The 13,747-nt window shown below is 38.1% G+C and overlaps 1 protein-coding gene across 2 annotated transcripts in view; it reads left to right on the top strand.

Annotated features, from left to right (window-relative positions):
* Positions 1-398: 398 nt before the first annotated feature.
* ARID3A (AT-rich interaction domain 3A) overlaps positions 399-13,747 on the top strand; it is a 46,849-nt gene continuing 33,500 nt past the window's right edge. Inside the window, exons 1-3 of one of the 2 annotated variants that reach the window (XM_075205974.1) lie at positions 399-627; positions 5,109-5,707; positions 7,129-7,372. In XM_075205974.1, the coding sequence (XP_075062075.1) occupies positions 5,355-5,707; positions 7,129-7,372 (597 nt within the window). In that variant the 5' untranslated portion in view covers positions 399-627; positions 5,109-5,354. Of the gene's footprint in view, positions 628-808; positions 916-5,108; positions 5,708-7,128; positions 7,373-13,747 lie in introns of those variants that run through there. The other variant, XM_075205977.1, reaches the window with a different exon arrangement.

The raw sequence follows: 13,747 nt of genomic DNA, 5'->3' as shown, positions 1-13,747 counted from the left end.
GATGTTTCTAATAAAAAGTTTTAAAAAAAAAACTTGTGCCCGTTTTTCTATTAAGAATTTGTCATACTGCAAAGACTACGTTATCTCACCATGTGTTTATTCCCTGAGTTTTGTAACCTAAAAAACGTTCAGTTACCATTTTAAGTGAACTTCATTTTAAAGGGTGGTGTTGCCGATATTGATGTCATCGTGATTAAGACGCATCTGTCCAGCAGCAAAATGTCTCTAAACATTGTACCTACGTCTTGCCAACTGTGTCATATGGGAATCTAACGACTAGTTCAGCGATTTGCAGACTGTCCCTTGTAATGATTACAATACAGTATCGCTTTGCCCAGCGCGGCGGGTAGTTTGTAGACTTACCCTTATTTAATAATTAGTTATCCATTTGCAAAGCCCTCCGCTAGCTACTGAGGATGTTCAATTGCAGACTGTCCCTTTCTTTATGCGTTTACAGACGCTCCCTTTTTAGTTCTCCTGTGCAGCCACCTCTCTCGTATAACGAGGTTGGACGTTTGCCGACTCTCCCTGGATTGTGGCCAATCAGGTACCCCTTCGCATGTTGGCCCTGCCTCTTGCTCAGATCCCAAGTTTCTCCTCCGAGAAAAAGCAGCGGAGACAGTTGGGGTAAGCGCGATGGGACTGGGGTACACAGAGCCTCAGCCGGACTTGGGGGGCATGGGAGCTTACTGCCGGGTAATCATTCCATGTTGGGAGGCTGAAAACCCCAATCAGTCTATTTTATTAGCTGGCATGGGGGAGGGGTGTTGAGAGAGATGACGTGGTTGGGGGTGCGGGCCAGGGGTGTCTGGAGAGGAGTTAGTTCGGCTGTGGTTTGGGTGTATGACAATACGGGGCGATGAGAAGGGTGTGCTTGGTCCTGAGAGAAAAGTGGCACTGTGTAATAGGGCGAGGGTGGGTATGAATATTTATATTAGATTGACTAAGAACAATTGATAAATAAAGAGTACCGTGAGGTTCTGAGGTATTAGACGATTCGTTTATTTGTGTTACAACTGTTGATACTCCCAAAACTAGTGGAGCAATAATATATACATAGTTAATTTGTAACATCATGTCACGTTTCATACAAGTAGAATCTTACAACAGTTTTTTTTATCTTGTCCCATGGTATTACTGCATTATTTGTACGGTACTAGTTTAGTAACACAATTAGTAGGCTATCAATTTAAAGGAAAGTCAGTGAAGACCAATCTAAGTGGGTTTTTTGTTTGGAGCGTTTGTGTGTTCTAGATGTTGACCGCATCAACTGTTTTTAATGTATTCTAATGGCCTACTGAGGCCTATTACTGCTCGTTTTTGGAGTATATGGTTCCACTAAGCCTTTTGATTAATATTGTAATTTCTGTTTAGTATCTAAATCCTTGTTGTCCATAGGATCATTGGTCAACTACTCGTGGTTGTCACATTATAGCATATTATGCTTTGCATGTTTATGTATGTTGTTGCTAGATTTCCCTCAAAAGGATAATGTTGGTTTAGTTATAAACCTGTAGAAAACCGCCTATATAGTAAATAAGAAAATAGCAACAAACATTATTTAAAACTTATACTTGTTAAACGAAAATGATTACACTCAAGCTTACAAGCTACTGTAGCTAATGCCTATTTTGTGTGAAAGTCACATGTACAAAGTAAGAAGGCATTTGTTAAAGAAAAACGGTATCTATTTATGCTGATGCATGCAAATATTGAGGTATTTGCAAGACCTTTACCAAATGTAGAGCCTGGGAAGTCTCAGTAGCATATTAGATTAAATGGTCCAGGAAGTCTGTAATACTGAGACTACAAAAATGTGAATTTTACTCTCCAGATGACAAGTGACATTGTAGAATAAATAATTGATCTTGCATTGATGCAATATAAGGAAATGTACATTTTAATTTGGAGTCCAAATGATCTCCTAGCTTCAATTTAAGACCTATTAATCAATGACAAATCAAAATCCTACAGGGTCTAACATCATAAGTTAAACGGTATGGGTATCTATGTCATGGTTTTATATACTTTTTTAGATTGGTATTAAAATACAGATCTGCTATTGGTGTGGCCCCATAGATATCAAATATGATCATGCCGATGACCTATTTTCCCAACATTATTGCAACAAGAGTCTTGTATTAATGAGTATCAAATAGAAGTACACTCCAAGTGCGACTTTCCTAGAATGTCTTCCATTGATTATGCCTCGTGTCCAAAACAAACCTCCCTTTGTGCCAGAATGGAGCACTGACCCTGTGTACAGGCACACTTTGGGGAGTGTCCCCCCTCCTCCCTGGAAGCATCCAGTAGCTATGGGAAGAGGGGATTCCAGCTGCTGTGTTAACCCATTGAATGATCCATTTGCTGCATGGAACAATGCTGTGCAGCTAAATAGTTAGGTTGACCTCGGGCAATATACACCATGCTGGCTGTTTACAAGTATTCCTGGAAACATAAACTTTCACGCAGGAGCATGTTTATGCTATTCTCTAGCTTATATGGCGAAAATAAAGTTAATGTGATGAGATTATTCTTATCATATTTTAAAGTGAGTTGGTGGCAATTAATATTTATTTTCTTGGTGTGTCGTCTTAAATTAAATCACTATCTGGTCTCTACCGTTTGATATCCTGTCCAAAGTGGTTTATTGACACAAATGACTTATGTAGCCAAGTTTGGTTTATCTCTGTGACTTATTAAGCAAATGTGTTTGGTTTTTTTGTGTGTGATTTTAAGAAGCAATGGTTGTCAAGTTTTCTGTGTGTTTACAGTTCTGTATGGCCCTGGGCTGCTCCACACTATCATGCTGACTACTGTAGCCCACAGTCAGTTAATCCAGTCTATCTGCTTAGATAATTAAGAGCTAATGTCCATGGGGGAGGGGGCTGTTCAACCCCTCCCTCTATTAAATCCCCTCCCCCCACTCAGTCTCCAGATCATGTATTTGTTTAATCTCTGAACACACAAGTGTGTGATCCCTTTTCAACTTATATACTATGTGATGTTAAATACTTTCCTGTGAAAAAAAAAGACAAAAGTATTATAGGAGTGATATCTTTTTTGGCTGACCCAAAAAATATTATATTTGCTAGCTTTCAAGCTTGAAAACTAGCAAATATAATATTTTTTTTTTATAGCCAATAAAGGTATCACTCCTATAATACTTTTGTCTTTTTTTTTCACAGGAAAGTATTTAACATCAAATAGATTTTTCTGGCTAACAAGATACTGGAATAATAATAATAAAAAGATATTTGTTGCTACAACTTATATACTGAGTGCTGGGATCTATTTTGCTGGTCAGTGGAGCAACTAGAGATTCAGGGAGTGGGTTGTTGTGTTTCTGAGAGTCTATGAAATACAATTTAAAGTTTGCTCATTACTACTCCATTTTAATATTTGTGGGAGGGGGGTCAGTGTTTTTAGAGGCAGGATTTTTTTCCATCTGACCTAGTAGATCTTTTGCTTTAAAAATCACTAATATATAATCTTTTTACTGCCACAGAAATATTGCAGCAATAATATTAATAGTGCACAATTCCATCAAGTACTTTTGCTGAGAAAGGGTTGAAACACCATTGCTCTGTTGCACTGTGTAGTTGTCAGCTTTACTGCCCTTTTTGTAGGAAATACATTAAGACCACTCCCAACAGGATGGGGGTGGTGAATGAGCTGTCTGTGTTTCACCAGTTTAGGAGAACTTACCCCTTGTACTTATTGCAGCAAATCTTAGATTTTTTTTATTATTATTATTTTTATAAGAGTCTCAGGGTTCTTACACACAAGCACTGAGAAAATAGGTAAATGCATGAAAACTAATGCGCAATTTAGTGGTTTTACCAATAAAATCCATTGTACAAATGGCATGTTTTAGTGCATGATAAAGATGGCAAGCTGTGTCCTATATGTGTGAATGCTATAATGGGAAAGAACCCACAAGAAACCATTCTTAATTTTGAGCTTTTCAGGCATTAATGGATAAAAAGCGCATTGCAGAGTTTAGGTGTGAACTTTCCCTTGTAGTAATATCTGTTTATATTGCTGAAGTTTTGTTGTGGTTTTTTTTTTGTTTGTTTATTTTTTTCTGCAATAACCATTGATTTAAAATTGCAATGAAAAGTATGTATAATTTAGCTTCATGTTAATTTTTTTTAACCATTCACAGATAAAATACATATTTCAGAAATAAGGCATTTTATATAACATTATTAACCAGAAGACAGAATCTCAGGTTGAACAATGACCTCCTATGCTTTGTTTTGGGGTCATTATTCAACTAAAGATGTAAGTGCACATGTCTGAGTTGCAGTGTGGCAGTTTAACAACCATCAAATAAGTGTATTTTTCTCATTTTTATCTGTCATGAAATTGCTCCCTTAGCCAATCAGGCATGCTTAACAGATGGATCCACAGCATTGATTGGCAGCATTATTCTGTTCCATGCTGTGAAAAATGCTGATATACAATTCTATATGTAATCGACTTGGTTATATGTGCATTTGTAAATGTTTCTTAGTTTTTGCACTCACGGTGCTGTTTCATCATCTATTAAACTGTTATTTTTCTAGCAAGCCAACTTTAAATCAGCTTTGTTGCATTTTCCGACCAGGGTCTGATGTAAAGCCTTTCAGAGCAGGCTGTTCTGCTCTGAATGCTAAGAGAAAATGCAATTTTTATAGAAAATTATGATGTATAAATAGTTTAATTAAAAATCAGTCCTTTTGGCTCTCCTTTAAAGTCCTTGACTTTGCCAGGAATTGGCAGTGTACATTGAACAACCTCAAATAAATAATCAGAGCTGTTCTGGCATTCGTGGAATGATAAAACAACCCAGTTCACTACGTTCTACAATCATTTATTTGTTGGGGGAGTGATTTTGTTTAACACATTTTTAAGTCTCTTTCAGTGCTGTGTAATTTAAAAGCCTTAGGTTGAAGTGCCTGATATGTCACTGTGCTCAATTTACATACTACAAAAATGAACATGATAATGGTAATTTGATTAGCATACACTTGTGCATTTTTATTTTTTTTGAGTGGGGTGTGGGTTGAACCAGTACGTGTATGTAATGGTCTCCTAATTATTTTTCTTTTCTGCTGTTGCAGAATTCTAGCTGCATTGGCATGGTTTACCATCAGCCAAACTTGGAAAAGGACAGTATTTGCTCTGGCACTTCCTAAAAAGAGAACAGAGACTTTGCCATGCAGAATACCCCGATGTACCCAAGCTGAGGTCTTATTGCTGTGAGACTGCTGGACTACTGTACCCCACAAGTCTCTATCAGCAAGTTTAAATTCGCTCAGAAGGTGGAGGAGGCAGCACGTTGCCCCCCTCGCCCGCTTCATCGCGCAATGAAGCTGCAGGCGGTGATGGAGACTCTTCAGCGCCAGCAGCGGGCGCGGTTGCAGCAGGAACTGGAATCGAGGCAGGTTCAGCAGGGTTCTGTGGGTGCTGCTCCTCATGTTGGATACCCTGCTAATGGTACTGAAGATGCCGAGCCAGAGACTCTGAAAATACAGCGTGCACAGGCAGCTGCACTGGCAGCCATGAGGGCTGCTGCTGCAGGCCTTAGCCAACAACCGAGTCCAGCTGCTTCTGAGGAGGAGGAAGATGATGGGGAGAGCATGCCATCTGAGGATGAAAGAGAAAGGGATGGGGAAAGTGAACATTACCAAGACGTGGGATCGGAGGAGGAGGATGATCTGTGAGTGCTTGTTTAGACACTGGTTACATATTCTACCTGATGTTATGCTGAAGGCCTGAATGACTGCATGCAAATGAAGACATGCACTTCCTTCTCCCTTTTTGTGTCTAATCGCTCTCTGGTTTTGTTGCTGTACTTAACTTGTTTGCACTGTTGGCTTTCTTTGACTATTCGATTGACTGACTCTTTTAGTGGTCAGGGTCACCCCTACTGAGCTGTTACCCTTGTCCTGCTGTATTTATTACAAGGTGGTGAACACATTTAACTGTGCCTTTTAATAACCAGCTCTGAAGCCTGTCTACTGCTTGTTTGTCACGTGCCATGTCCAGCTTGTGCTAGAATTTGCATCTTACTGTAGAGGTAGATGAATTTATTTGAAATGACTATGCTCTCAGAGATATAAAGGGTATCGCCACCCATATTGCACATTTTGCATTTAGTACAGGGAAGACCAGGTTAAAAAAATAAGTAATGATGCATGTAGCACCAATGCTTCTTCCTCCTGCAGCATCCAGACTCATCTTAGTCCCTGCTGACAGATGCAGTGGTTACAATGCAGTCACCTGCCAAAAATCAAACTGTCATGTTGTGGCATTCTGTTTGGGTGGCTTTACACTTATTTAAATGGTGTGATGTGACCTGTAAAATATGCCCCAAGTGAGTTTAGTTTTTGTTGAGTTGCTATGTAGCAACCACAACACCTGACAGGTTCACCACGGGCTAGAGGAATCATGATGCTCCTGTGGACAGGAACATTGGAGGAAAGTACATTTTTATTGTGTTTTTTTTGTTTTTCCTATTACATAGTAGTAAATGTACTTTGAATAGAGACCCTTCAAACAAATTAATTGCATTTACTTGTCTCTGATGTGCTGTATTTGGAAGAGGTATTGGTGCCCCTTGTATGACCTAGTGCTTCAGTGCGTGCCAGAAGCTGACAGCCGGCCTGCAAATGTTGGCAGCCAGTCAGAGTGGTTAGAAACCTCAGACAGATAGGAGCATTTTGAAGTGGCTGCATGTTCACGCTGTCTGTGCCAACTTTAGATTTTAAAATGTCAGTTGTGAATACAGAGACATTCTGGTATCAGACCTGCAATAGCAAGCATGTTGAATAACCTCTTGCCAAGGGGTACTGTTTCACCACCTCATTACTTTGAAATGCTTCTTGTGGCACTGTATGGTTTATATTTTAAAGTTTGAATTAAATATATCTAACTTTTGCATCACTTTGACTTTGTTTTTAATATATATATATTTAAAATTCATACAGTTGTGCCTGTACAGAGAAAGTATACTGAATTCAGTACAATAAACACAGTATCCAATGGGTGACATAACTGAACAAGTGGCTTAAACTTTGCCTATCTGCTTATTTCTAAACTGCTATATTTTATTTATTTTTATTTTTTTATTGTTTTTAGAAAGGGGAAATGGGATGAGGATGATTTTGAGGAGGAAGATGATTATGAAGATATGGAGGAGGGACTTGATATGGGCGAGGCCAGCAGACATGGTAAAAGTTCAGCCTTGCCCCCAAAGCACCCTGCCCAACAGGCCATACCATCCCAGCGCCCAATGGGGGGAGCAGAGCGTCCAGGACTGCCCCAGAATGCACATCAAATTCAGGACCATGGGGATTGGACATACGAGGAGCAGTTCAAGCAGGTGTGTGACTGTATCAAGTGAATGCCTGAATGATGTTATGTGACACTTTGTATTAATAAATGCATTCATGATGCCAGATCAGATTCAATGTAGGAATACTGCAACACTAACATGCTCTAGATAGTGCTATGTGTGTTAAATGTAAACTGAATTTTCTCTAAATCAGTTGTGCAGTTTAAAAAAAAAAAATGACATGTATTTAAGTCATTTGTTATGCGTTTTTGCTATAGTTTCATCTCCCCTTTATGAAAATAATAAATGGCTTTATTTGCCTTTAGAATAATGTATAATTTAAAGCAACTTATTCAAAAGAATAAGACACCTATGTTATTGACTAGTTGTTGCCTAGTGAATGTTACTGTATGTTTTAGTTTCTGTATGCTTTAGGGCTTGTTTAACAGTGCAAGTTGTAAGCATGCTGTAATCTGTATTTATCATTTATTAGTTTGATTGCTGTGGGTTACTGCACATCTTTGCTCTTTGCACTATGCTATAAGTGGGTGTTCTTTCCTTATTTCTTCTACTATGGATTTGTAGGAACACCTGGCCCCACACACTGCCAACCTGTTGGAGCTGTGCAAGGTTGGTCTCTGACATGGAATGCCATATTGCACAGAGCCAGTTATTCAGGAGTTGGGCCCATTAATTGTTGGCCACATGGGTGCATGGCCATCTGTTGACATCTACTGACCATGTTTTTGAATCTATTCATCAGATTAGTCCACAATTTGATTGGGTAGGTTTTGAGTGTTTGTGCTTAGGTTTTTTTTTTTATTTCATACACAAGGTGATATTTAACAAGTTTGACATCAAACAACCAGCTTTGCTTCTCCTTTTAACTAAGTTTTCCTTTTGTCTGCCACTGCTACTTGCTGTTTGCATTTGAGATTGAGCTTATACCAATATTTTATGCACTATTTAACTTTTGGAAACTACATTCTAGTTAAATGGGTTCATTAACACCTATATCTTGGTGCATAAAGTCCATGGCTATAGTTGTGCGCATTTTTCCCGTAATCATGCATTTGGAGTGGGCAGCATGGTGACTTAGTGGTTAGCACCACTGCCTCACAGCACTGTTGTTGTGAGTTCAATTCCCGACCATGGCCTTATCTGTGTGGAGTTGTGTGTTTTCTCCCACACTCCAAAAACATACTAGTACATCATTTGGCTGGTATCAATTTGACCCTAGTCTGTGTGTGTATGTTAGGAAATTTAGATTGTAAGCTCCAATGGGTCAGGGACGGATGTGAGTGAGTTCTCTGTACAGCGCTGCGGAATTAAATAGATGGATGATTATTTGGAGTCCTATTTACATCATTGAAAATGCAGGGGGTGGGCTCTGTGTTTGTGTTTGTTGCTGGCAGTATATGTATTTTTCAAGTGACAGAGATTTGTTTTTGTCTTGCATGAGACTGTCGGAGACAACTTGCCGAGGGTAACGAGTGCAGATGAAATATAAATAAGAATGTGTTATGTATCATAAACAGAATATGTAAGCAATATAGGTTTATTCTGACTGTCATTTATGTATATTTACTGAAAATGTATATGGTTTACTAAATGTCTGTTCATACAAATACATCTTATATGTTTGCTATTCATTTTGGATGTTTGGTTTCGATCTGATGATAAATATGCACACGGCTTTTATAACGCTGTGGTTAATTAAAGTTCAGCTGTTACATTTGGTTGTAGTTTTAAAATGCCTGTTTTAGGAGAGGAGTGGTTGTGTTTGTTTTTCAGGCCTCTTTCAAACTTTTTTTCTTCTTGGTTATAATTTACATCTTGCAACATCTCATTTAGACATTACATTGATGGTGAATTGGGCCCACACTACACTGTCCAATAAATGTCAAGTTTGCATTTTTTCTTTAAAGCTGTGTCTTGCATTTTAACTGTACATTGTCACACTGTCATTCTGCCTAGCAGCAGGTATTGCGTGACTAGATCCTTGTTTATATCACTGTGCTTCCCCTCTCCTCCCCTGATAATGATTCTCTGTGGGTTTTTTTTTTCTCACTTCCTGTAGTGGGGGAGGGAGCAGGGTGTGACTGTGCAGGGTGGGCACAAGGGGAGGGGGGGTAGCTGGAGGGGAGTGTGTAGTGTGTGTGTGTGTGCATATGAATATAGTAATAGGCTCTGAGGAGAGCCTATTTCTGTAGTCATTTGCAAGAGACAATTTGGGCATGAAACATTATGGGGCAGCTGTGCATTTTATTTAGGCAGCATTGTTTCTGTACACACACTCTTAAAACATAGCATGAAAATCTGATGATTATTTAAATGTTAAACAACAAAGTGGAGAGTGGCGTTTAGAAGAAGGTTACTTTAAAAAATGTTAAATTAGAGAGATGTGTGCAAGATTAAATATTATTTTTTTTGTGCATGAAAACTGGTATCAAAGTGTGCTACAATGTGTCTTTACAAAACAATGTGCACGGAAAACTAAAATGAGCTGTTGAAAATGGGCAACAATTTATATTAAAAATAAAAAGCCCTGTAAAAGTTGTATACATGTCCAGCAAATGGCACTACTTTATTTTAGTGAACTGGCAAGTGATTTAATTTGCAAAAATGATTTATATTTTAATGCCTCTCATTGTGCCTATTGGACTGCCAAGGGTAGCATAGTTGTTGTGACATTTGCATGTATGTGCCAACACATATAGTAGTTATTTATGACGCTTAGGAGACATGCTGGGTTTGAAAGGGTATCTAGAGGAAACATAAGTGTTGCTTATATTGTTTTTCCTTTAAAATTGTATTTGTGTATTTGTTTTGAGGCAGATAATATGTATCTCAAGGCAGCATTGTTATGTGAGCTAAGCCAGTGCACAAGTACAATACAGGCAGCAAAATTGTTAATTATCCTGTAATTCCTCTGCATGCGTTCTCTAGATCCACAACTTCCACCTAAAGCTGGGTTGATATAAAATGATGGCCATTTACCTGGTTAGTGGTGGGAGTGCAACACTAGATTGGTGCCTGACAGTAAACTTCATGCTACAATTTAACTATTGTGATGAATAGTCTCATCTGCTAACTTTGGAAACTTGGGAAATATAAATAGGATATATAAATAGCTAGACTTTCGTATAATTACACCTTTGTTCAGCAGAAAAGTAAGTATTAAATAAGAATCCGCTCAATGGTATGCTTTGACTACATTATTTTTTGCGCTAAATTGTTAAAGGAGATATTACAGAAGAGTGTATTTAAGTAACGGAATCTTATGTATATCACCTCAGTTATCATAGCTTGTGGTAGTGTGGTAAAAACCTAGACGTTACAGGTGCACACATCTGGACAGGTTATTCCTTTTTTTTTCTTCCGTCTTCCTCCCAATAGAGCCTTTTATGTCTATGTAGAAAGAGGATCTCAGCTGGCTGCACCTACCACACGCCTTGTCTGGGGTTTTGTGACTGAGATGCAAAGAGCAGGGTGTATGTGTGGTAGACTGACACTTGCAGAAACAATGGGAGAGCTTGATCTTTTTTTTTTTTTTGTCTCTAATCAATGCAAGATGGAACATTTAGGGTGGTTAATAGCCAAGGGACCATAATGTGTTTTGTGGGGTAGAGATCTATGTAGAAACAGCAGTTGTAGCGTGAGTTAATTTGGCGGAATGGATAAATTGATCAAATGCAAATATGTTGTTTTAATCGTGGTTTTTAAGTATTTGGCATTATTTATTATCCGTGTTAAACCTCCCCCCCCCCCCCCCCCCTCCCAGATAAAAAGGGCTATCTGTATTGTAAAGAATAGTGCGAACTTGGCAAAGCAACAGTTATACAATATTTTGTATTGTGTGTATTCTTAGTAGGTTCATGCAGAATGTTTGGTTTGCTGCATTATATATCTCCTACTAGCCTGTTACGCATTATCTTGTAATTTCTTATAGATCTGCATCACACTTAAATGTTAATGTGCTGGTTCTCTCCAGGAATCATGGTTTGGCATGTTGCCTGCCTGTCTGGTGATTGTTTCCCGTCTTTGGTTTGGGCTCGAGCCATGTTTCATAAACCTTAATCATTTGAAATAACTCATTCTCTTACATGACCGCCAGCTCTGATTTCAAGAGCGTCACAGGTTGCCAAGTTGCTTGGTGACTCAGATTTTCGGCCTTTATTATCAAATAAACATGACTTGCAACAGTTTATAAGACATTAGCTTGTCACAGTGCATCATCTATGTCTTGGTCAATCCACCTGTCAGTGCTTGTGAGTATAATAGAGTATAAACAACCCTGCATCTGTCCTGGTAGTTTATTGGTTAACAGCTGAGCGTAGGTGGAGCGTGAAAGTAAATTACTAGATGTTCTGTGTGTGTGTGTGTGTGTGTGTGTGTGTGTGTGTGTGTGTGTGTTTTGCCTGTTGCCACTTTTACCCAAAGACTTTCTTCTCCCGATTTACAACACAAATGAATTCCTGCTTGTTCTCATTTGATTTGTAAGGCTCTTCAGCACCTGACGGTGGAGAAAATGGGGCATATGTAATACAGGGACAAATAAGGTAGACAAACAAATGCAAACTTGAAAATAAAAGATAGGGGGAAGAGCCTTTTTAATAATAGCTTATGACCTAATGGGAAAAGGGCACAGCAGAGGAAAGAGGAGTAAGTGTGACTTGTTTAAACAACTGCAGTGATGGTTAACTGAAACAGATGATGAATATTCTAGTCTCTGGTTTCACATCTTCCTGGTTCTAGTGTTTTATCATAAATTTATGCATAGTGCTGTAACATTGTTCATCCATTTATAAATCTGAACAGAATTGTAAGTTTAGAAATGTCTGTTGTAGAAACAGGATGTTGTATTGCTTTATGGAGCTTTTAACCATTGTGAATAAGGTTGCAAACATCTTGTTTAAGAAATATTCTAACTACTTTCAAAATAATTTTGACAGTGCATGACAGCAGATTTCTGAATTGTCACCACAGTGAGGTATATTAAAAAAGCAAACCCCTCTCCTACCCCCCTTTGTTGGAAAGATATTACTATGCTACAATATTTATTTAGAAAGGAAGGGGGCATATATTCTGGTGTCAGTTGAGGGAAATTGCTATTTATTTTTTTATTTTGGGTTGTAAATTCCCAGATTGGAACATTTTGGGTTCAGATTTCTACTGTGGTTTTGACAGGCCAGTAAATTATTTTATGTGTAGAATGAATTGTGGTTTTAAACTTTTTTTTTTTTTTTTTTTTTTCTTCCAATTTATGAATTGGCAGACTTATGGAACCTTCTGGTCTTGCTTTCAGTTCTACTGCACCTCTAATCTTGCGAAATGTTTCATTCATATGAATGGTGTAATGTAAGATCGCGTGAGGCAGTCCCAACACAGACCAGAGACCACGTTTCTTTTGTGGGCTAAGAAACCACCCTTATAAAACCGCTCTTTTCCTACCATGCCGGCACCAGAAGTGTTTATACACAATATAATTCTCCCATCATTTAAGACATTTATTTACTTTGTAAGAAATTCTATTATGCATTTGTTGAAGTAGCTTCTGAATGCACAGAATAATATTTGCATTACCTTACTAATAATTTTTTATCCAGTTTGGTGGTTAAATATTTGATGTCCGATCCCAGGATCTGTCAGCTTGCTGATAATAATTAGAGACTCAGAAACTCTCTTGTGTTCCTTTCTCTTACTGACAGTGTGGAGGATTGTGTGGGTGTAGGGCTACGGAGGTTAAACGGTAACTTACACTCTTATCGATTTGTGTCCTCCCCGTTATTGGCTGTCAAAACAAGACCATTGCTGTTCAGGGACATATTTACTGTTTTATCTTCTGACTTGGTATGTGTATTTACTACTATAAATGTGTGTGTATACAGCGGGCTCCAGAATTATTGTCACCCTTGAAGGTGATTGAAATAAGGCAGTATAAAATAAGAGCTAAATATGAAAACTACAAGCTTTTATTCTAATGCAAGCAGATGAGTTATATGAGTAACTATTATTTTTTTCTCTCTCCTCCAAAAAAATGTGTTAAAATCCTTAGATTTCCTATGTTTTATTAAAGACGATGAAATATGCAATGAAATTCTGGCTACATAATTAACATTTTAAGTCTTTCTGTTGCACCAGGGTGTTAAAAGCAGGTAAAACACATTATCCATCACCAGGGGGAAAAGCACATAGCTGACAAAAAATCGGGTGTTATATAAAAACAAAAAAACAAAAACGCTTTGACATTCAATCGAGTTTTACCTATTCAGTGTCAACAAAAATGTTCGTACAATGGTTAATAGCCCCTGAATCAAATTGCTGTTTAAGGTTTGTGGATTGTATTAAAATTTATTTTTATATTAAAAAAAAAAAAAAAAAAAAAGGTAATGACTCTAAAAACTGCCAAAACTTGACTCT

Source organism: Mixophyes fleayi, chromosome 1 (assembly GCF_038048845.1).
Source record: "Mixophyes fleayi isolate aMixFle1 chromosome 1, aMixFle1.hap1, whole genome shotgun sequence".
Classification (NCBI taxonomy): domain Eukaryota; kingdom Metazoa; phylum Chordata; class Amphibia; order Anura; family Limnodynastidae; genus Mixophyes; species Mixophyes fleayi.
This window is presented reverse-complemented; position numbering and strand designations above follow the sequence as displayed.